Source organism: Drosophila obscura, unplaced genomic scaffold (assembly GCF_018151105.1).
Source record: "Drosophila obscura isolate BZ-5 IFL unplaced genomic scaffold, ASM1815110v1 contig_179, whole genome shotgun sequence".
NCBI lineage: Eukaryota > Metazoa > Arthropoda > Insecta > Diptera > Drosophilidae > Drosophila > Drosophila obscura.
The window spans coordinates 6,614,568-6,638,388 of NW_024542766.1; the positions used below are offsets into that span (position 1 = coordinate 6,614,568).

Genomic DNA, 23,821 nt, shown 5'->3' on the forward strand with positions numbered 1-23,821 from the left:
CATGAAGTCAAACACTGAAGCGGAAATTGCATGGTCGTGTCGGTTGCTAACAAAGCTGCTCCTCCTGCTGGTCCTGCCACAGAGATCGCGTGGGGCGTTGCATGCCAAATGAAATGCCAGCTTTATGACCCAACACAACCCGCTCAAAAAGCGTGTTGGCCCACAGGCAATTTGATGGAGACATGGCCATAGCAAAAGGCGTACAAATTTTGCAATGGGAAATAAAGACCCCAATGGACCCCAATTGTATCTTATTGGTTTTTTTTTAATCCAACAAATGGCAAACTTTGTACAAAAAGTTTCCAAGGATAATTGATATGCCATACAAGACACCAATTAGGGAGGCTGTTCTCCTATTTGTGTTCACTCACAAAAGGGCAACTCAAACATGAGTCATGAATTTCAAGTGGGCCCCCAAAAATTTTCATCAATATTCTAACCCACTTTTAGCCGAAGCCCCTGGGGGGGGCAAGTTCAATATTTGAGTATAGCAAAGCATTTATAATTCAATTATGTTGATGTCTTAATGGGGCGTACAGAGAAGGAAGAATGGAAGATAAAAAGCGAGCGAGCGCTGCCTACACGGGTATCCATTTGCACTACCAATAGCCGGCGGAAGTTTATAATTACAGTCCTTAACGCGGCGCCTGCAGGGGCCATACACAGGTTACAGGTGGGCGTGGTAAGAAAATACCATCATCATCATCATCGCTGTCATCGTCATCAGCCCGGGGCACGTTTCGTGTCAATAACTTACAATTAGCAAATGGGAAGTGTGGGACCCCAGTGTCCTGGTGCCCTCAGCTCTATGGTGGTGGAGGGGGCCATAACTAATAGATAATAATGACAAGACAACGTCAAGTGCCCGATGGTCTTGTGGTTCAGTGGCCTCCGCCTCAGTGTCAGCCAAATGCTGAGCTACACAGATAGATGAGGGAGTTCACTGAGCTACGGGCTAGTTCTGTGCCTTTGCATGCAATGTGTCTACTATTCGTGCCCAAAAATGTATTTGTGCCAAAAATATTTCATCAACTTTAACTCTGACAAGTGCATGAAAATGTCCAATCATACTTTGGCTCAAAATGCCACGCCACGCCACAGACTGACAGACTGACGGAATTAATGGTGCAGGCGCAAAGGAAGGCAAAATGTTGATTATTTCTTGGTATTACTCAGCAGTTGTGTGAGCAATCCAGCCAAGGAGAGCAGAAGCAGGCATCTTTTTACAATTTTAAAGCAGTTGATTCAAATAACGGGCATTGCAGATTGCCGCAAAGCAGTCTTTTCTTTGAAAAGCCGTATTAAAAGCTTGGAAGCTGTGGATTTATATAAAAAGCAGTGCATAAGTCCAAAAAGAAGTCAATAAATGTATTCAGCAATCGATTATTCAGTTAAATTATTGCATTTTGAAACTTGTTAGATTTTCCTGCCACCATGAGACTTTTTTATCATTAAAGCCAGAGGTTTGGGCTTTTTTAAAAATTTCTCTCAAAATCTCACCCGAAATCTGCCTTGATTTAATATTATATATTAAATATATCAAACATTTTAAAATGCAAAATTAATATAAATAAAACAATTGTACCATGAATCGTACCTAGCAATCTATTTTGAAGTACATCAAATAATTTATCTAAAATCCAATCTCTCATACTTAAAATATTTTCCCATATTGCTTAAATATACCTTGAGTACACTCAATTATTTAATTCAATTTACTTACTCAGTGAATATTTGTATGTACCTGCCATACACAGGATTGGAAGCCATATCTAAAACATCAATTTAAATATTGTTATCAAATTTCTATGACTACGATGAATACGTACATAAAACTTAAAAAGTTATTCCACATGAAATTTATTGCTTTTTCATCCCACCCAGAACCCTCCAATCCACTGTTCAACCATTTTTGACCCATGCCCGAGTTTCGTATTGCCAATAAAATAAATTTAAGTGAAGCGAAAAGTTTTTTGGTTTTTTCCTATGTGCGTTAAACATTTTAGAAATCGAAACGTTTGCCCAGCATAAATGTGTGTGTGTGTGGTGGAGAGTGAAGCATTAAAAGTTCAAAATTCTACTCAAATTTCATTAGATTTGTGCTTGGGCCAAAATACACTTGAAAGTTTCTCGACATGCGATAGCAATGTCTCAGGCATACGTACCAAGAGATATATAGGGACGCTCGACAGATAGAAGACGCCCACACGAAACGAGTGTGCAAAGCCATTGGCATTGGCAGTGGCATTGGCAGTGGGCGGTGCACAGGGCACAAAGCTTATATTTATAATCGCCTTCAACGCCATCAGGCACACAACATATTGAAATTGTCTCTCGTTTTTTGCCTAACAGAACCTGGGCGACAGTTCAATGCACCAAGGGTTTTTGTTGTTTTTGTTGTTGCTGTTGCCCATGCAACGTGATTTTAAAACATTCTTCGCGTCCGGTCAAAGTTGAATGGTCAGTGGTGGGCAGTGCCCAGTGGTCACCACTGGTCACATAGGCAACAAAAAAAAAGTAAAAAGTCAACGCTCAAAATGTATATTTGCCAAGTGGTTAGCCCGGTAATTTAATTGCCAAATGCAAATCCAGAGTCCAGAGTCCCACAATCCCTAGTAAAAACTTTTCGACAAAAAAAAAAAAAACAACAACAAACATCAACAACGTAAAATACAAGTCAAAGAACATTCTGTGGGAGTCTCATCCAGCAGCAATTAGGTGTTGCTCCAGGTGCTGCCAAACAAAAAAAGAAATATACGTACCGAGACAGACTAAAGGGAATAAATAGTACACTGAGGGCATAAAAAGCAATTTAAAAGCAAGTTTCTGTGTGGGAACAAAATCGTTAAAGTTGGCACAAATTGAAAGAAAATGTCTGGAATTTGCATATCAAGTGGAATTTGTCACGTTTTTTTTTTTGGCAAGCAGCTGCTAATGGGGCATGCCATGCCAAACCCCACAAAAAAGGATTCAGAGAGTATGTGTGATATTGGCTCTAAAGGCATTTCGGGGTAGTCAATTTTCTTGTTGAATGGTAAAAGAATATTTAAAAAGAATTTCAGTTATTTTTGAAAATTTGTTTCATATATTTATTCCACTACTTTTGCTGTACCTTCTGTTGTCTTAAGCTTCCAATAAAGTACAAGCCGAAACGTGTCAAATGTCATGGGGGCATGCAGCAATCAGTCATGAGTCGGCCCGGCCACAAAAACAATCCACAATATATCCGTCAGCATAGCCTTAATGAAGCAGCATTCACACACACACACGCACTTAACCGGAGAATGCGCGTATATTGGCAATCAGCGACCCGACTCCACCATAATCCGGAGTTCGGAGTCTTGGCCACATCCTATCCGCCATTTCATGCCAATTAGCATGTCTCGTTCTCTTGTAATTATGGGACAACATGTGGGGGGAGTCAATAATTGATACTCGGAGCCCATTGTGTGGGTGACCTTTACAACACATGCACCCAGCCAGCACTGCCACAGCCACAGCCACTGCATAATTATTCGCATTGAGCACAGAAAAGCAAACAAATTTGAGTGCCCTTCAGCAATTATGTCAACTAATTCTGATGCCACAGAAATAGAAAATTTTTCTTCTGTGCAAGGAGTTGATATTGCAAACCAAAGGAAAAGGAGACTGTGTGACCACAGCAAGTGGAGACTTTTCCGCCCACACAGCACACAGCACTGCTGTAACCACAAAATGAGAAGCAGCAGTAACCACAAATCGTAAACTGGAGCCGACAGGGTGTGTGTGTGTTTGTGTGTCCTGTTTATCATTGGCAACAAGTTTGAGGTTTACTTTCTTTCTATTTTTGGTCTTTGCAATTGGCTGCACATTTGAAACCGAATCAAAAAGCTGAAATAAACATGACTACAATGCGGTGTAAAAAGCTAACGCTGAACAGAAAATAAGTATATTGAGAAAAGGAAAGGAAAAGGCAACAGTAAAGGAAGGCCACGAATACATCCTTAAAATAAGATATATAAAAACATATAAAACAAATTTCTTTATCATTTGTAACATTCATTAAATATAAATACACTTTCAGCATTCATCAACTTCAATTAAATGCTTATAAATGATTATAGATAGATCTATTGGATACTTGGCCGCAGCTATGTTTGATGAATGACAGGGACTGAATGTGAAAGAAGAAACCAAATGAAATTAGTGTAACCGCAGCTGAGTGTCTGACTGACAGATTGCCTTTGGCCTTTGAGCCTTAACAGAGTCCGAATTCTGGCAATGCCAATAAATTGCCACGGGCAGACGAGGCCTCTTTAAAAATAGCTTACACGGAGGGTACCAGCACCAGCACGTCCCATGCTCCATCTCCCCCCTTCAGGCACTTTGGGTAGTAAAAATGTTTGCTCGCTGTGTCTGGACATTGTCCAAAGGTTCATGCCACAGTGGCGGCACCAAGGGGCTCAAAATATCCACAGATTATACGGTATAGCAGGCACTCTAAACCTTGGCCAAAAGTCAGACGGCAGGGCATCAGAAATAGTTAACAAATATGGGGTAAAAGTCAGTAAGCCAGTAAGCGAGTGATATATGTATATATGACAGCCCCTTTTACGGTCTAAGCCACTGCATCGCCCCATATGGCCAGGCCATAAAATTAATTCAATTCTTTTCGTTTAATTGCATTTTCTTGTATTGGGTATCAACTAAGAGTACCAACTAAATTGACTTTTTGACACGACATTTTTTTTATGTTATTCCGTAAGTGAAAGCAACACGTAATGCAATTGTCAAGAAAGGACATAAAAAAGTCATCATTATTGTAGGATTTTATCATTTGTAAATGTACAAAATATAAATAAGAAGTGTTTATTGTTATTGAAATAAAAATAAATTGGAATATTTGGAAAATTCGTAAGCAACCGTTGAAATATATTACTTGTTGAAAATATTTAACCAAAGATTAACTACACGAATGCTTTTCCTATTGAAGAAAAACAGATTAAATATATTAAAAACTAAATGTTAAAAAAAGTGTGGTACAGTTTAAGTTTACAAGCATTTACCAGCACTGCTTGATAAAGTATTTAAAAATTTTTGGTCCTATTTTCATTTGAACAAAGTAGTCGGTGACTTTTGAGTTTTATTTTTAAAAACTTTTCAACTTGAAATGATTTTTATTTCATTTCAGTTCCAGCTGTTGTCGAATCAAGAACCCCGCTTTGGATTTTTTAGGAAAAAATCTACAAAATGGGACTAGAGGTAAGAAAACATAATTAATAATTCTATAAAAAAAAAGGAAATATAAAGAGACATACAAAAAATTATACGGAAAAAAATGCAACACTACATATTAATTTAAAATATATTTTTTTAAATTTGAATTTCAGTCAAAGCCTGACTTTAAGTTTCCCATGCACGATACGCATCTGCATAAATCGTTGCGTAACTTGAAAGTGGCCTGTGTCCTGGCCCTGATTGCTCCAGTGTGTCTCTACGTTTTTCACAATGCACCGCGCAAGGCCAAGTACAAGACCTTCTATTCCAACTACGATCCAATGGATGCCTTTGAGCGCATGATGAGCGCCGGTTATCTCAGCTCCTGTCCGCCGGGCAGTGGTGGCAAGAAGGACAAGGACAAGAAGAAGTAGAACTCTACTCTACGAGAAAATTACACACTAACTGACACTCGATAGAAAAGGCAACAACACACATCCAAATTCTAAGAAAAGATATACAACACTCTTTAGAAATGGTTATAGCGTTTGATTCTAAGAAATTTTACACCCTAATGGACACCCTCAACACGAAACTATTAGCACACTTTTACTCTGAAAACACTGAATAAAACACTGAGAGCATTGTAAACAATTTTGAGTGGCCTTTTGAATACTTTCATCTGAGATTCCCCAAATACTGCTTGCCGCCCCCTGGAGATACTCAAGGACACCCCTCCCTGGGACTGACTGGGACTGCCTGCTCGCCTCGTAAATCGTTGGCACTGATTTTCCCTTCCCTATAGCTGTGTGGCTCCGGTTCAGGTGCTGTCAGGTGTGTTGCTGCGCTGTCTGTTGTGGACGTCAGCTGACAGTTGGGTTAAGGCTGACGTGGGGACATGATGCGTGAGCGGAATTGCAAAGATTTCTACACTGAAAAAAAAACGGGATTGGGGAAACCCTAGAGATATTTAACAGTCTTCTATGGGGAGTGTAAAATTCGTTGGCTGCTTTGGAAACTCTTTTTTCCCCTCAGTGAAGAGATGTTCATAAGTTATTTAAGCTTAGCTTTATTTCCATTTAATCCCCCACTTGATATGTCAGTAAATACATCTCTGTAATGACATAAATCCCTAGGAATCGAACATCTTTTCCGTATTAATTAACTCATTCTAATAAACACTTTGCTTGATTATTTTTTGTACATATTAATAGTGGAGAGAGTGTGTGTAATTTCACATATACTCGTATGCAACCTCCAATCGTTGTCATCATTCTCACCCACTTGAGCTGCAAATTTTTCAAAGACTTTCCTAGCGTAACGAGCAACTTTTTTTGGGGCATCGAGCAGGATATATGGTTGGCATAAGCGGAAAACCTCCCGAAAGTGTTACCAAACATGTTAGATAAAACTTTTCAAATCTAGCCACAGGCCACAAACGAGAGCGATGCGAGGCCCCGGCCCCCGAACCCAGGCCGCAGCCAGCTGACAACACAGCGACAGGCAAAACTTTTTTCGGTTAGCGAAGAAGACTCATATGAGGCAGCATGAAACGCCTCCCCCCCAAAACAATGGAATAATGCAAGAAATGCATAAAATTTCAATAAACTTGAGCTGCACGCTAAGAAAAAGCGGTTCGCGGTTCGCTGTTCCCGGTTCGGATTTACAAAAGAAAGCAAAAGCAAAAGTATTTGTGGGCGGCTAAGCCCCGTGTCATTTAGCAAAAGTGCAATGTCAGTGAAATGGTGAAATTTATTGCCAACTGCATTGACATACCACAGCACCCCACAGCCCTCAGCCCCAACCAGTGTCACGACCCAAAATGTGGGGGCTTCTTCCAAAGCCAAGGATTGTTTGTGCAGAGAGCCATAAGCGAGCAGCCGGCATGTCCCTAATTATCCACTCCAGAAAATATGCTCAACAAATTTCCACGACTTCTAGCATTTTGAACTACCAAAGCCGCTTAGCTTGAGCTCTCACTTTCGCCCAAGTCAAGTCAAGTCAAGTGTTGGCATGGGATGGCAGGCGGCAGTCCTTAAACCAACACCAGCCATGCCGAAAACGTCCAACTGCCAGTGCACTCTTCAACCTGCATGTACATTGTACATAGTACATAATGGAAGAGCCATTCACTCCAAGCCTTCATGTGGGGAATGCCACTCAATGGACAGCAGAGAGCACACTCCCACTCCCACTCCCGGTGCTCCCAAAAACTGCATGGACAGGACTCACAGCCCGCACCCGCAGAGGAGAGACGTGCTCGGCTTGTTGAACACCTCAGAGAGTAGACCGCAAATGCTCCAAACTGCTTCTTGACAGCCGGCAACAATAATAAACAGAAAAACAGCAGGTAGAGAAGCAGAGAGCCAAGCGGGGTGCTTTCACAGCGGTTACACGAATACCCTTAATGGCTAAGTGCCCTAAAGGCAAACCCTATGGTAGAAATTTAAATTAAATCTTCCAGATTCGATCTATAGTAATAACTATCTTTTATCGTTAAATATTATTTTTTTTTTACCCAAAAAAAAAGCTTTAGCGATAATATACAAATAAAAAATAATAATAAATACAGTGCCCTAAAGGTTGAAACCTATGGTTGAATTTGAATTTTAATCTTCAAGATTCCATCTATATTAATAACTATCTTTTATCGATGAAATATCGAAAAATATTATTTTTTATGCCAAAAACAAGCTTCATCGATAATGAAAAAATAAATCGTTTCATATATCTCATTCATTTAATTTCACAGATCTAAGTTTGATAAAAAATCGCTATAATAAATCGATAAATATATTAATTATCGATGTTAAAAATTACGAGTGCTATCAAAGCTATCCTCCCCCCCGCTTTGTAGGGCATACAACCACTTGAATACTCAACGAAATTTGTCTGGCCACCTCGAATGGTTATGGCCCTTGTTCGCAGGGGGTTTTAAAGGTGCCACCTGCCTCGGCTTTGGCTACTTTGCATGTTCGTTCGTTTCGTTCCTCTAGGAGCCGTAGTTATAGCCCGCCCACGTAAACAAAAATGTTTTGGGCCACGTCTTGTTGGCCAAAAAGTATGCCAGCCAGGCTGTGGGCTAGGGCCACTTTTTTTTTGTGTACAAAGCAAGACAACATTTTTTATTGCCATCCCAGGTCCTAGACAAATGGCCATGTTAAGCACTGTGTTTTCCATCTCCATTTTACACATTTTTTTTTGCTTTTATTTTTATAGAACCTGCCAGAGTTGAGGTGTATTTTTAGAGGCATGTTTGCTGCTTGACCCTTTTGCTACCCATCGATGGCAATGTGCTGAGGAATTTGCTTCACATATTTACATTTAATTTGCCAGGCGTGTGGCATTCTTTGCGGGTTTTTCTCTGTGATTGTTTGGCAGTTCTGTACTTGCTTTACTCCTACACTAAAAATCTTCAACTGTTGCTTAGTTGTGATTGCTGTGGGCCTGGACTTTTGATTGCTAATTCGCTGGCCCAAAATTTTTACGACTCTCTGTGAGTGTAGGAGTTTATCCCTCATCTGTGTCTCGTTTTCAACTGACAGGACTGTCTATCTGTACCCATAAAATGGTCCCTGAATAAACCAAAGAGCGCCAGTTTTATGTGTGATTCAATTGGTAGCTGAAGTATATACTTTTTTACGAGTGCCTCTGGCTATGCAGCTGGATAGGGTAGGGGCTGCCGGGAAGTAATGGCATAATTGCTACTTAGAATGTCTTCGACTTACACAGCTCATTTAACTCTTGTTGTGACTGTAGCTGCAAAAGTTTGACAAATTGCATTGGGGGCCCGGCCTCTGACTCTGCCACTGCCATTGCCGCCTCCTCCATAATCATGGCCCAATTGGTCGCCTTCCAGCCGGGCCCCCGACAGCCGGAGCTACAATAAATCAAGCTGGCAAAAAGGATTTGTGCACCGACTTGGACTTGATGCATTTAATGGGGCAGGGCAGGGCAGGAACGGGCACTGGTTGGTGCTGGTGCTGGGGTCGTTTTGGCAAATTGCAGTTTGGCAGCTTGGAAGTTTCTCCAATCCGCTTTCACGTCACGACACAGCCAGGCCATGCGCCAAAAAGGGTAGACAACATTTTGCATTACTCTTGATATTTATGAGGCAGAAGGGCAACTCAAAGAGTCATTGATTTATTTGCGGAAAATCGTTTATTAAAGCCCCCCAAAACCCCACAAAATTCTGATGAGTGGGAACACCAGCCGACAGTTGGAACAATTGAACATTTTGATTGAGTCGTGGCAGGGTAGGGTGCGATGTGGCTGTTGCACAATTCGATTGGCACATTTGTCAGCCCGTAAGTAGGTTGAACGAATGAGAAGTCGTTGGGGCAAAAAAAAGTGGCAACTTTTAGGCTTTTGAGGGAAATTGGGCGGAACTTTATTATTGCTGAATTAAAAGGGATACAATTCTCCCATCTCTGTGTCCCTCTCCATGCACAGCTCTCTCCCAGTGAATGCCCCTCTTCCTTGGACTAGCGTGAGTTAAGGATACACAGCATAGAGATATATAAATGCATATATAAAAACTGAGCAGCGGGTATCTTGGTGTCCAGGTAGCAAAACTTTCCACTGGTTATTTATGATATCGAACAAGTTTCATGGGGTTTCACCTATCCATAACTCCTTGAGCCACGTTCCATCCTGGCCAAGGTGAGTTCTCAGAATTTGTTGACACTCCACCCCACGCTAGTTTCCAATTACAATAATCCCCCAAAGTAACCTTGGCAACCACTTAAAGGAGATGGGGGCAGGGAATATTCATTCATTAGCACACACAAAACACCTGCCACAGCCCCCCACCCACCCACACACAGACACAGAGCCAGTTACAGAACTCTGTGTGTGTGTGTGTACTAGGGAGGCCTGTACGTGGGCCATGGGCTGCCATCAAAGTCAAATATTAGGCACAGTGGCTTTATTAATTAAGTAATGGAGAAGAAAAGGAGTCCACACACACTCACACACACACACACACACCGCACACACACAAGTTGAATAAAACAATTCTCAATTCTGTGCTGAGAGGGGCACGAAAACTTTGCACATTGTTTTCTGATTGGCACAAAAACCACCGTCTCGAGCGAGAGTCATCAAGAGTTTTCCCCCCATTGTTTTTCCATCAGTTTCTATCAGACGGCCAGACAACCTTGAAGTTTCATTTAATTTCGTTTCGTTTCGTTTTGTTGTCAACTGATTAATATGCGAGAATCGGTTAAGGATACACATAAATCAGCGCAGCATCATCAGGATTAAAGTTTCAGCATCGCTTTTGGTTATGCGTTTCATTTTCAGGGTAAACAAGAGCTCCCGTCCGACTAATTGCCCAACATTTAGCAAGCACCACGAGCACCGTGGGGGGAAATTGTAGGGCGCAAAATTGGTCGGCAGGGACGGAGGAGAGTGCTAATCGGGTTGTCATTCTGCTCTGTTGGCTGCCATTTTGAGTGGCTGGCTGGCTGGCTGGCTGGCTGGTTGGTTGCCGTTTTCATCTCGGATTAAGTGCACAACTAATTGTGGAATTGTGGCGATTGCATAATGCCACAATACACACACACACACACATACCACACAGCTACAGATCAGTGTGAAGCTGTCGAGAAAACGTTGAAAACTTTTAAATTCTTGCAATTGGCCAAGCATGAAATTTAATTCCGCTCGTCCCATTGTTTCGATATAATTTCTTAATTTTTCCACTTACAGAAATGAACTCGGGTCGCGAATGAAATAATTAAAAAACAAGAGAGAAAAATGGGGAAATGGCAAATGGAAAAAAGATATGGGCAACAGTTGGCCGACAACTGGTCCAGCCCCAGCCCCAGGCCAGTCTCGGTCCACCCTTTGGGTATCCACTTGGAACTATAATTAACATAAATAATTTGTCAGCTTTTGTCCAGTCCCCGGACAGGGTGACAGGGTGGCAAAAAAGAAAAGGGAAACCCATGAAAAATATACAATAATTAATTGAAAGTGAGAGAGTTGATTTATGCAATGCAGATCTTTACATTTAAATTATTTTTCCTTTGCATAACGGCATAATTCTTTATTACATAGTGTATTTTTTACATAGTGTATTTTGTATTAAATTTTGATTAATTTTCCTAGTATTAAGTTTATTTTTAAACTGTTAAAGTTTCTCCATCAGCTCCCACGTATTATTCCTGCTTATTAACTATTTATACGCATAGTCTCCTGAGCAAATCATTCTGCAGCTACACAAAAATACTTGTGCATGGATCTGTGAAGCAAACAGCAAACATCTCACATTTTCACACTCATGCTACACAACACAGCAGAGCATTCCCCAATGGGAAAACTCTATAGAAATCTTTTGGAGTGATTTCCCTAAGCAAATATCAAATGCCTGACACACAAGATGGATGGATGGATGAATGGCTGGCTGGTTTATTGGCTGGCATTCCTGGTTGGAAATGGCTTGTGTTGGCTGCCCAGAGAGTTCTGTAGATTCCCCCAAAGAGACGGCAGAGACTGATACTACCATCAGCATTATATTTGTGCATATTTCTAAGTGTTGTGCATATGCTGAGGCATGCATAAATTACAGGTTTATCAGTAGAATGAAGGAATTAAACTATTTTCAAGTATCGATAATGTGCTTGCTGTTCAGGGATATGAAACCCCAAAACATAAGCAATTTTCAGCTTCATAAAATCCTTTATTCACAGGCAGATCTTTCATAATATCCCACTAGACTTTGCTGCATTCGAAGCCTGACTTTTAATCCAACTTTTGGGGAACACATTGCATTCATTATCGGCTCATCGGCGGCACGGCGGCAACTTTGATTAAAGCTTAAAGTTTTTGGGGCGGCAAGTCGAAAGTGGCAAAGTGTGGAGCGGGGAGGAAGTACGGATTTTACGCCTCACAACTTTTAATGGCAAAACGCTGACGCCTGCCGCATGCCTCGTGCCGCGTTGCTGGTACGGTGAAAGGCGCTTAATACGCCCGTTTAATGCATTCCATTGCATGCATTTCGGGGCTGGTAGCCCGCAACCCACCCCCCACAAACCATTTCCCAACCAACTTCCCCTGATTTACCAACCCATTTCCCATCCCCTCACACACACAACAGAAAATATTATGCAACGTCTGCGCTTCGCTGTACGAAAAATCGCATTTCATGCAAATTGCCAAACGTGGCAGGCAGTGGCAAGCGGCCCCACGCTACGTCAACCTGCTGCGGCATGTTTGTCCAGCCCTGGCACAGAGTGCTGCGGCTGCAGCGTGGGAATACCCCAAATCGGGGAGGCTGTAATTTATTTCACACCATGGCGCCCAACCCCATGGCGGGGCACCACACTGCGGCGTGTTGGTTTAATTCGAGGAAATTAGTTTTTAATTTTTGGGCAAGCTATTAAGCAACAAATGAAAGTTCGGAGAACTACTAGAGCGATTACGTGGGCGAAGTGAGCAGCAAAAAATTATTCAATATGAATTATGAGTTATAAATAAGGGAGCAAATTGAATTAAATTAAAAGGGGAAGCGTATATAAATAAAGGGAGAGCAACACTCACATAAATGCACGGGAAAACAAATAGAGAAAGGCGGGTGCTCATATAGACAGAGAAATTAAAGTCTGAGAGTCGGAATTTTTGTGCAGGATCCACAAACATTTCTCTATGGATAAGAACTAAAAGCCGAATGCACTATTATTTGTAATAGTCGCGCCTCCACCCTTTGCCAATACAGTGCCAAGAAATGGCCGTCAAAAATAGTCAACCAAATATAGGTATATAAATTAAATAGAAGTTCCTGTTATTAATAGCTAATCAAATGTCTGACACATGCTCAAGCAATTCGTGGAAAAAAAAAACAAAAAATAAATTCGTCTTCCCTACATCGATTAAATTTGCATACGAGTATATCAAAGAATTATATTTCCCTTTCCGTGAGCGGCAAACTCAAATAAATTCCCAGGCAGATAAACCCAGTGCCCACTTCCTTGTGCCATGTCAGAACCTACAGCCTTGCCAAAGGTTTCCAATGAACTGAATACATCTTCCCGGGGAGCTTTTAATTAAATGTGACATGCTTGCAGGGAAATAAATTTAAATGGCGTTAAGCAATTAGAAAAAAAAAATTAAATAAAACCGCCTAAAAGCCGAACAATTTCTGACAGAAATCTATCAATTAGAAAATAAATGAGAAATACTATATGTATTGCCCCAAAAATGACAGAAGCCAATAAATTTGGTTTTGGGAAAATCAATTATATATTTTGTGTAAAGTTTAATTGCTTTCGCACAGCCACAGCCCACACAGAGAATAGAACTGGGGCGATAAGTACGGACGGGGGTATGGAGCAAGAGAAAATTGTTTTCAACATTGTTACTTTACTTCCCTTCCAATTGGCAAATGAGAATTTATGACTTTGGTTTCGAAGGCGAAGGCATATGCCAGTTGCCTCAGCCCGGCGTCTACTTCGCTGCTCCTCGACCGCGTCTGTGCCCCTTCAAGTGGGCATAATTGAAGAAAATTAAGACAGAAGCCAAACAGAATGCCATTTGCAAATGAAAGTCCAAGTCTCGAGTTCAAAATGAATCAATTTCGATCATTAGAGGACGCGAAGAAGGAAACATTATTTATTTGTATGCCATTACCGAATTTATAGAATTTACGGAATAAAATTAACAACAAATTTTCCTATCCACACACAGAAATCTGAAAGCAATCAAGGCGCTGCATTAAAATGTTTAATTGATTAATGAAATGTTTAAATTTATAGCACAGACAACAAATTAAAAGCATAATTTAACCCATAGATCTTATTCATTCCACTCCGATCATTCCTTATAGCTATATGACATTAGACTGCGAGGAGAGGGATAGGATAGCATACTAATCAAAATTATTTTTCGTAGCCGTCTCTAGAATGGTTCTATTGCCTTTCAGTTGCACAACTGAGACCACTACTTTAGACCAAATGATGTTTTCCATCAGAACACAGCCACCAAGCCAGCAAAATTGTATCAGCAAAGTAAAACAAAATAACTCTATCGTCTAATAGTCTAATACCACACGCGACCATCCACCATCCATTCCGGGGATGGTCCGTGATGGTCCGTTCCGAAAATTTCCCAGTTATTCCACCATCCATCTGGAATGTTCCTATCTCGCACGTTTCAAATGCAACTGTATATAGTTGACATTCACAACGAAAAAGTGCAATTCACTACGAAAATGTAAAAAATGACAGACAGGAAAATGGGAAAAACCAACAACAGAATTTCAGAATGATATGTCAGAATTGTCACAAGCACAAAAACACAGAAGTCAACACAAAATCATATAAGTTTATGGAATTATACGGAACTCAAATAAAGACACCCTAAGGCTTCTCGCCTTAGAAACCCAGCCACCAAAATGAACAGCCAGGAAAGCAACGCGATCTCTTCGTCCGAGAAGACTGTCATCAAATTGACTGACCGCCTCTCGTCTGACATGGGCCGCCTCTGCCTGAACGAGCTCTACTCGGACGTGTCTTTTATTGTGGAGGATCAAAGCCTGCCTGCCCACTGCCTGATTTTGGCCGCGCGCAGTGAATACTTTCGCGCCATGCTGTACGGAGGCATGGCCGAGTCGCAGCAACGCCAAATACAGCTGCCGGAGGTGCCGCTGGAAGCATTTAAAGTAATCCTCGGCTACCTTTATTCGGCCACGATGGAAATTTTCACGTTGGACGTGGCTGCTCACATCAAAGTGCTCCGTTTGGCCAATCAGTATGGCTTGGTGGAAGTCGAGTCAGCCCTATCCGGACATCTGCAGGAGAATCTTAGCGTCAGCAATGTGTGCATGATTCTGAAAACAGCGCGTCTATACAATCTGAACGAGCTGGCCGAAAAATGCTTGAAATTCATGGACAGAAATGGGTCCAAGCTGATGGCAGATGACTCCTTCCAAAAGCTGTCCCTGGAATCCCTTAAAGAAATTCTGCGGCGGGACACGTTCGTTGCCTACGAGGGTGACATCTTTCTATCGGTTTATGAATGGATCCAGCACAATCCGAGCGTGGACAGAAAGTCTGTGCTCTCGCTGATACGTCTACCGATCATAGGTGTCGACGACCTGGTGCGTGTGGTGCGTCCCACTGGGAATCGTCGAGCCGGAAAAAATACTCGACGCCATCGATAAAGCGATCGACCCGGAGAATCGGCCCTACCGTGCTTCCGTGTGTCCTGACCTGGATGTTACCAGCTACTGGAATAAAGCGTCCCTCGTAACACTTGACGACAATGAGATTGTGATCGCGCTGAGTTACTGGTACAAAATCAACAAAATTAGTATTTTAGGCTTACAACATCATTTACATAATATCTTAAAGTGCGCCGCGGAAGTCTCTAGCGACATGTCACACTGGGATCGCGTGGGCCGTGGCACATTTGAATTATCGCCCTTCTGGCACGATATCTACTTCACGAGACGGGCTGTACGCTTTATTCGTATCGTGCATCCAGAGAGTGGATGCAAAAATGTATTAAGAGATGTGAGGCTGACAGCCATGCTTATTGACAATTTTCCATAAAAGATAGACTTGGAGATCGTGCGGTGCTTCTCCTGACTGAGTCCAGACTTTAAATGTAACCCATCATATTGTAATCAAAAGAAAATAAACAAATTTAAAACCTAAAATGATAGTGAGTACCTCAAAGTCGGTCCTCCGTTGTGTTTTGTGTGAGTTTTTTTTCCCCCCATGTGGAGGCTTTCACTCAGCCTCAGCATTTTCCAAATGAAATTAATGAAAATGCGACTGAGCGACGCGTCGCCGGCCACAAAAATGGCAAACGGAAGGCGCAAATTTTCACGCGTCTAACGACACACACACACACACACACACACTCGCACACACGTGACTTTGTTAGTGTGCGTGTTCGTCTCTTTGTGTGAGTTTATTTTAGTTGCGGCTCGACATTTTGTTCAACTTTGCGGCCTGGCCTGGTCTGGCCTCCCGAGTGCCGACGACGCCTTTTGTTTGGCCGCGTCAAGGCGGAAACTGTGCTCAGGGGCACGGCGTGCACGGAAAACGAGAAAATGCTGAAACTATGCTGTAATTTTATTGTGTGGAAAATATTCTCCGGCCTGTCGCATTCAGACACTCAAATGTGTGCCAGCGGGTGGAGGGAAGGGCAGGGGGCAGGAGGCTGGTGGCTGGAACCGCTTGACCTTTATGACTTTTTTCCGTTTGAAATATTTGCAGTATCGTTGGAATTATGAAAATTAAATATAATTATTCTAAATGTAATTGGTTTATGAAATTCCTGATAATACATATGTGTGTGTGTGTGTGTGTAAATGAAACTAAAAGCTTCATGGAAATATTTTAAGCTAAAATCGATTTTATATTATTTCTGAAATTTCCTATAGCATTTAAATCAGCTTAGAGTCTTTTTCTGCACGGCGGAGATGCGTGAAAAAACCCAGAAAACAATTTCTTTAATGCAATGAATAAATAATTCGGTATCTAATGCGACATGGTGTACCGCAGAGCCATTCTCACGTAAATGTGTGGAACCTGTGTGCAAAAAGTGTGAATGGCAAATATTATGTACCCCAAAAGGTCGACGGTGAACAAGGTAACCCGTATAACAAGCGTACTCTTTGCTTCTGAAATGTCTCCGAATCTACTGAAAATCTGAATCTGAATCCCTTGTGTATTGTGGTATTTATGGTTCAAACACATTTAAAATATATTTCATTTTATTAAAGTTTTCAATTCGTTTGCTGGAACTGCCCTGCAGTCATGTTACATGTGTATCCCTCCATGTATGTACATACATATATCCTCTTGTTTATATTCCCACAATTTCAGAGTCATGCTAAAAAGTTCTTGTTGTGCTCAGCTCATGTGACTTCCGTTTCCGGTTTTTGGGTAGTTTTGGGGGGGGCCAAAGACCGGCAAATTTAAGCATGCGGTCAGTGGTAAAAACTTCTCATGCTCGCATTTATAAATATCCTGCTCATATCATATCCTGTTTCCTCTGCTTTACTTTACTCCTTAAAGCCATTAACCGGATAATGTGCCAATCACAATGTTGCTGTCTTGCTGTGTTTCTGTGAGAGCCATAAAACTTTATAAAGCGTACGAAATGGTCGAAGGCGTTCAAGCTTTAAACCATCTACTGTATTTTGTGGACTAATAAAAGTTTTTTGGTTGGTAAATTTAGCGAAAAGTTATCAGCTGCTTAACTCTGTCGGTTTCAGGGGGGCATAATTCCCGCACATTGACTTTCCACATAAGTGGCAACAGGAACACTCTGCCACCGCCACAGACAGAAAGAGACATTGTTGTTGTCTAAATATTTTTTAAACCATATTCGTTTAAAGATTTTTGTTTTGGACTCGTGTGCCTATGTGTGTGTGTGTGTTTGACAGAATTGTGTACACTTTATGGTTTTTTCTTACGGATTAATCCAAGTGAAAGATCCCCCCAAAAGCTGCCAAAAAGGTTGATGCGACTGCCTTTCTATGGTTAAATCTTGGGCAAATTCTTTAGCTTTTTCCCCTTTTTGATTGCAGCTGTTGCTTCAGCATTCTTTTTTTATGGCCCTTCAAAGTTTACTTCTGACTGTATTTCACTGGTTTTTCGCTTGAGACCAACTGTTGCCAGGCGAAGCCCAGCAAAAAGTTACCAAATAAAATGGTATACAATTTGTGTTGCTTTACGGAAAACTCATCATCGGTTAACAGATCAAATTAAGTAAGGATATTTCTGTGTATTTTTAGTATTCTTTTAGTATTCTTTTGTTTGTAAATTATTTGCAAATTATTCTTACCTTATCTTTAAGCTGAAGAAGCTCAAATTGTGTAATAAATCGAGGCATTTCCATATTTCACAGCTTCACAAAAAATGATTATCAATTTGTTCTTTTTAATGTGTGAGACATCTGAAACGCTCTGAAGAAAACTGCAATACGAAAGATAATTACTGGGGAAATTATTTCCTTTTATTCCATAAAATTTTGTATTTAATGTAAATTTTCGCTACAATGTGTGTGGATATTATGGATATTAATGTTTTTTGTTGTGCCCCCGTCCTTACTTTACGGCTACAATCTCTCCGGGGGGCCGCTGTCTCCTCCTATCCCGGGTGGCAAAAAATTCTCGTGCCGGGGCCACCAACCGGGCAGCAAAGTCCTGTCCAAGCCGACTGTCAGTTGTGAAAGCCCTTCGGGGCTTTTGGGGGCGATTGTCCTGTCCTCTCCTGACCTGTCAATGATTTTTAGCTGTGTGTGTTTTTTGTTCGATATTTTTAGACTTCGCACTGCAAACATTTTTAAAGTTTTCCACTCCGTAAGGAATTTAAGAAATCTGCACTCCCAGAATATATTTTAATTATGCAACACATTGTGGCATGCTGCAGAGTGTAAATGGGGCATGGCAAAAAATAAATATAAAAATCATAGGAAATCCGGCATGAAAAAATTTATCCAGCCTGATTTGCACTGGGCACTCGGCCAAGCACCATTTGTGCCCACAATTTGCTCTCAACTAATATTTTTTATTCGCTTATATCTGTTGGATATATGTGATATATATATATATATATATATAGTATATATCGTCCAACTCCAAATGAATGCCCAACACGATTCTGGCATTTTTTATTTGTAATTTATTTATGCGCAGTCGTTTCGCTCACAGGGCAAAAATTATGCTGCAGCATATGAATATTGAATGGAGCGGCGAAGGCGGCTGCGGGGTGAAGAATGCTTTTTGCAAAAGTTTCGAGCTTCAAAATTTGTTGCTGAAATGCTCGGGGGAACAAAAACGAATGAAAGGAAAAATCTAGAATGAAACAAAAAGGATTTAATGCTCTTTCTGCACTTAAAGAAAATTTATTTTAAATTGAAATTTAATATTTGTTTCCTCAGATAGCAAAAGGAAATTGTCTTCCAATTTTTAGCTTGTAGTTTTCAACCTTTTCTTCAACACAAACATCCCCACCAAAACATAGCACCTCTATGTAAGGGTACAGAAAAAGTTACACCAGCCACGGTCGACGGCCCAAAAAAAAGTATTCTCCAGAAATGTCCCAAGCGAAAGTTTTGCTGGCGTTGAGTCCAGTCCTGATGCCTTCAAGAGTTACTGCCTTTTAGTTAACAGTTCAATGGAACTGATTAATTCCCTCAAGGCCCAAAACAAAATCTACAAGTAACTGCGGGAGGTACAAGTTGTGTCATAAATCTAGTAAGCAACCAAAAAGTGTGACTTTTGCTTTAAAGATTGTACAGCTTCTGTTAAAATTTTTAAATAATTTATAGAAAATGCTTTTAAAGTTTTCTTGGGCTTTTGAGGACACAACTCTTTGGGTCTGCCATCAGATTCTACTCGAACACAAATTGGGCATACCAATAACCCATAAATACCTTTTTTCCTTTTTCCCAAGCACTGAACTATCAATTGGTACCTCATTTTGATACCCAACGCAAAACTATGTAAGTATGTGTGCAACAAAAGGATGAAATTCATGGCACAAATGCTGCAGCATTGCCTGCAATGTGACCCAAGGCATCGGTCAAGTGCTATTAAAGTGAGCAATATGGCCAAGCTTGAGCTGAAATTGTGGCACGGTCCGAGAGAGCACGTGCCACCCCACTGCGACCTGACATGGCTTTCGTTTTGTGTCAACAATGGCATGCAGCACCAATGCAGTCGGTCGGGTCGACTTTGACCGTACAGTCTCTCCGGGTTTTATGAGCCACATGGCCTGTGGCTTATTGCACTCGTCTCATTCCCTACATTTTGTCCCAGCTTGCCATTTTCCGCACGAAATTCAATAAAGAACTTAAAAGTTCCCAAAGCACTTTCCTTTATTTTTTAGATTTATTTTTAAATATATATGTTATATATTTTATCTAACAAAAAAACACCTCGAAGGAGTCACAAGTTTTTCAGTTTGAAATTTTACTTGTAAAGTTTTTTGTCTTTATGTGCAGCAAATTTATGATGTTTTAATTAAACAATTTTATGTTTGTGTTTTTGTGGTGTTCGTCACAGCGTTTGGGTATCTCTCTCTATCTCTCTCTTTTACAGCTGGCGAAAACTTGTTGGCCAAAAAACTATAAGTGAGTTTCTTGCGTTCGTACCAACTTTCATGTAAATATTTGCAATTAAAATAAGTGACTCTCCTCAAAAGTTCTGCGAGTGGGCAAATGGAAAAAGTTGCTGAGGATAATCTTTGAGTTGTTCTTTGGAGTTCAAACGGACATTAGATTTGGACCCAACCAAAAGACTAAAGAACTCCAATTGGAATTGAAAACCTAACCAAGACATTGAATTTCCATGTTTATTTTCCACTTTCCTTTTGCAAGAACGTGCTCTAACTTTCCAGCGCTTCTCGATTGCAATTTGAAATTCCATTATTCCCCCAAAACAAAAAAACCAAAAAAAACAAGAAAATTCTAGTCGAAAATTCAGGCACGTGCGCTGTCAGAAGGATACCAGACAAGAACTTTAAGTAATTAAATAATGCAAACCCAAAAATAGATAATAAAGGGCAAGACATGGCTTTGGCTTATAAAAATCTAACAAAAAAAATGTCACGCGACCGCAGAAGCGTGAGCATGAACATGAGCGGCGTTCTTGCAACATAATTTATGAGGCAGCGGCAAAGACGGAAGGTCACACACAGCACATGTAGGGCCCGGAACTTGGGACGTAATCAACAAACATGCAGAATACTTCTACTCACATGTCGACATGTTTGGGGAATATATTCGTAAAAAAAAAGAAGGCAAGGAAGCAGAGCGCCCCAGAATAAATCTACTTTGCATATGAAGATGAATATGCCCCGGCGATTTGACTTATGTGCCGCACGTTACGCATACGCCATGTTGTCAGACAGATTGCCACAAAGTGGCAAAACTCCTCCCACTCTAATTCCGCGCTTTAAAAAGTCCATCAACTCGACTGGAAACACTCGCAAGTTGAAGTTTTTTGTTTTGTATGAACGCGAGATGCATCGGGCGCGCATGGCGCACATGGCGTATACTTTATTCATACGCTTCATCTCCGGCTAAACATCTCAAAACATCAAAGAGCACGGATAAGGCATAGAAATGTCTAGCAAAAACTCAAGAATTTTCCAATGGTTTGAGTTTAAGGAAACAAAAACCCCATTTCATATCTCTGTCTGGAAAACAAACAAAAAAAGGGATCAAATTGCAGGAAGGGTTAATAAAAAAAATATCTTCAAAGTACATATCTATCGTGTGCGATGCTATCCCTTGGGGGCTTTCTTATGTGGAAATCATTTCCTTTTGCCAGTTTCTTTTTCGGGTCTATGCATAAATGTACAGTGCGCGAAAGGAAAGTCAAAGAATATGTGGAATACATTTTAAGTTTACGTACAACAGAAAGAGATGAGCTCTCTCTCTCTTTTTACTCAATATTCTTTGAAGCGCATTCAACGTTCGACTTTATCTGGTTAAAATATTTTTAAATTCTCTTGTATTATTCAGAGTATTTACATATGAATGAGCTTGCGCCAGTAGAGAACGCATCAATAAAGTAATTTCATAATAACTTTCTCCGGTTGAGCGTGAAAATATTTCACTGTGACCCTCTTCAAGGGACATGTCTCGCCTTCATGCTTATTTTTATTGGGTCTGGAATCAACATGATTTTCTCGGGAATTTGTTTGCCTTAATTATTACACATTTTTGTTGGTTTGAAAGGGAATTCAATTTGGGAATTTGCTTGCGATATTTTAACAAGAGTCACTTAGTTTTTTGGGGAAAATGTTTGATGTGGTTGTTGTTTAATAAAGAAGTTTACAGGAATGATTCTGCATAATTTTATACATTCTAAAGCTAGCTTGTTTTTAATATTTCCTAGCTAGCTTGCTTTTAATTTTGTTCTCTTCTGAAATGTCTTTGGTATAGATTTTCCCCGCCAAAGACAAATTTTGCTACTGTATTTTCTCCGCTAATGACCTTTCAAAAGCCAACAAGAAAATCCTGGCATTTCCATTGTGCATTGATAGCTCTATTCTTTTCATTGCAGAACTTCATATGCAGACACACACTGTTCTTTTTTTGCCTCGGGTCAAGAACAGAGTGAAATAAAAAAAAAAGAGGAGACAGTGTCTCTACACTGTATGCTCCAGCTGCAGTTGGCCACAAAATCCCATAAATCTCTTTTTTCTTTTATTTTTGTTCAATGTTTTTGTGCTGGTAGCCAACATTTCTCTTTATGCTGTTTGTTTCATTTTTCGTTTATCGACTTGTTTTTCAATCTGTTAAATCGCATAAACACGGCTGAGAGAGAGAGAGAGAGAGAGAGTGCTGTATGTAGAACTGCCGAGAGGTTGGATGTGGCAAGCCATTTTTTTTTATCCGTACCTCAGCCCCCACCACTCACGTCTCGCTCTGGTCTCTGGACTCTGTGCTACCTGTCGCGTCAGCTATGCATCGCTGCAGTTGTTCACCTCGACGTGTGGCATTATTAACGCCCCACCATGCCACAACAAGAACAATAAAATAACTGAAACAATAACCTGAAATAAGAGAAATAAAAGGCTAGCATTTGGGATCGAAGACTTCGATGCCCATGCATTCAAATTGCTTAGAATTATTTTAAAAAAAGTCTACAACTATTAACTCGAACTTGTTTTAGATTTAAACCAATTGGTAGTATGTGCTTTGGATAATAAGGATTTTTTAATGTTAGTTCCAACTTCAGATATAGAGATCCAAACATATATTTTTTTTCGGCTGCAAAAATAAGATTTGATGGAAATTTGTCTAGAATTTCTCTGGTATTCCTCGTATATTCTATACAATAAATTTCCATTATTGTTGCAAATCCTTTCTCTAGTCTCTGTTCTGCCAAACATAGCTCGCTATGGTGTATGCCCCCTCGTATGCCCAGGGTATGCACACACAAAAACCATCATTTGTATTGTTGCCATTGGGGCTGGCTGGCTGGGGACCGCCAGTTGGGGGTTAACCAAATTAAAGTCGCCTTTTGTTGAATTCTCGCTTTTCTACAGTTTGTGCAACATTTCTCCGATAGTTTGTTTGTCTTTTTTAAATTAAGTTGTCAAGGTGGTAATCACTGCCGCACGAAGGACACCAACAGCAGCAGCATGGCGGAAATGAAATTATCTGACAGTTGTTTTCCCCTCTTCATGTTTGTTTTGTTGTTGTTGCTGTTGGTGTCACTGTGGCGCTTCTGTCAGCGCAACCATAATTAAAAAAAAAGAAAAAGAAAGGAAAAATAAAATGCAAAAAAGGGACAGGCGAGTCGTGTTAACTATGGAATCTCGTCCTTTGGCTCATCCTCTGTATGCTGTTAGGGTGGGTTATCTGTTTGCACTGTTCTTTTTTTTATGTATGTGAACTGGGGAAATCAATGGTGAAAGGAGGCCAGGCACATGGAAAGGCCTGGCCCTTGGGACATTGAATCACTTTACATTTTTATAGCATATGAGAGTAAAAAAATATTTTTTAACAATTGTGGGGATTTAAAGTAATATTTACACACTATCTACCATAAAGATTTTCATAATTTTCCGATTATGTCTGTTTAATAAAACGAGTCGTATTTATCCTCTTGAGAACCCATACTGCTCCCCCATCCTCATATCAACTTTCG

At 40.6% G+C, this 23,821-nt stretch overlaps 2 protein-coding genes across 2 annotated transcripts; both read left to right on the plus strand.

Annotated features, from left to right (window-relative positions):
* Positions 1-5,164: 5,164 nt before the first annotated feature.
* Positions 5,165-5,847, plus strand: LOC111076292. Its single transcript, XM_022370037.2, has 2 exons — positions 5,165-5,241; positions 5,370-5,847. The coding sequence occupies exons 1-2, from the start codon at positions 5,230-5,232 to the stop codon at positions 5,628-5,630; spliced, it is 273 nt and encodes a 90-aa protein (XP_022225729.1). The 5' UTR covers positions 5,165-5,229; the 3' UTR covers positions 5,631-5,847.
* An 8,616-nt stretch (positions 5,848-14,463) lies between these two features.
* On the plus strand, positions 14,464-15,834 carry LOC111076284 (BTB/POZ domain-containing protein 9-like). The gene is made up of 2 exons (XM_022370019.2): positions 14,464-15,487; positions 15,549-15,834. Exon 1 carries the CDS (start codon positions 14,591-14,593, stop codon positions 15,356-15,358), a length of 768 nt encoding a protein of 255 aa, XP_022225711.2. The 5' UTR covers positions 14,464-14,590; the 3' UTR covers positions 15,359-15,487; positions 15,549-15,834.
* The last annotated feature ends 7,987 nt before the right edge of the window (positions 15,835-23,821 follow it).

Coding starts and splice junctions, on each gene's coding strand:
- LOC111076284 (XM_022370019.2), top strand. CDS start 14,591: ATGAACAGCCAGGAAAGCAACGCGATCTCTTCGTCCGAGAAGACTGTC.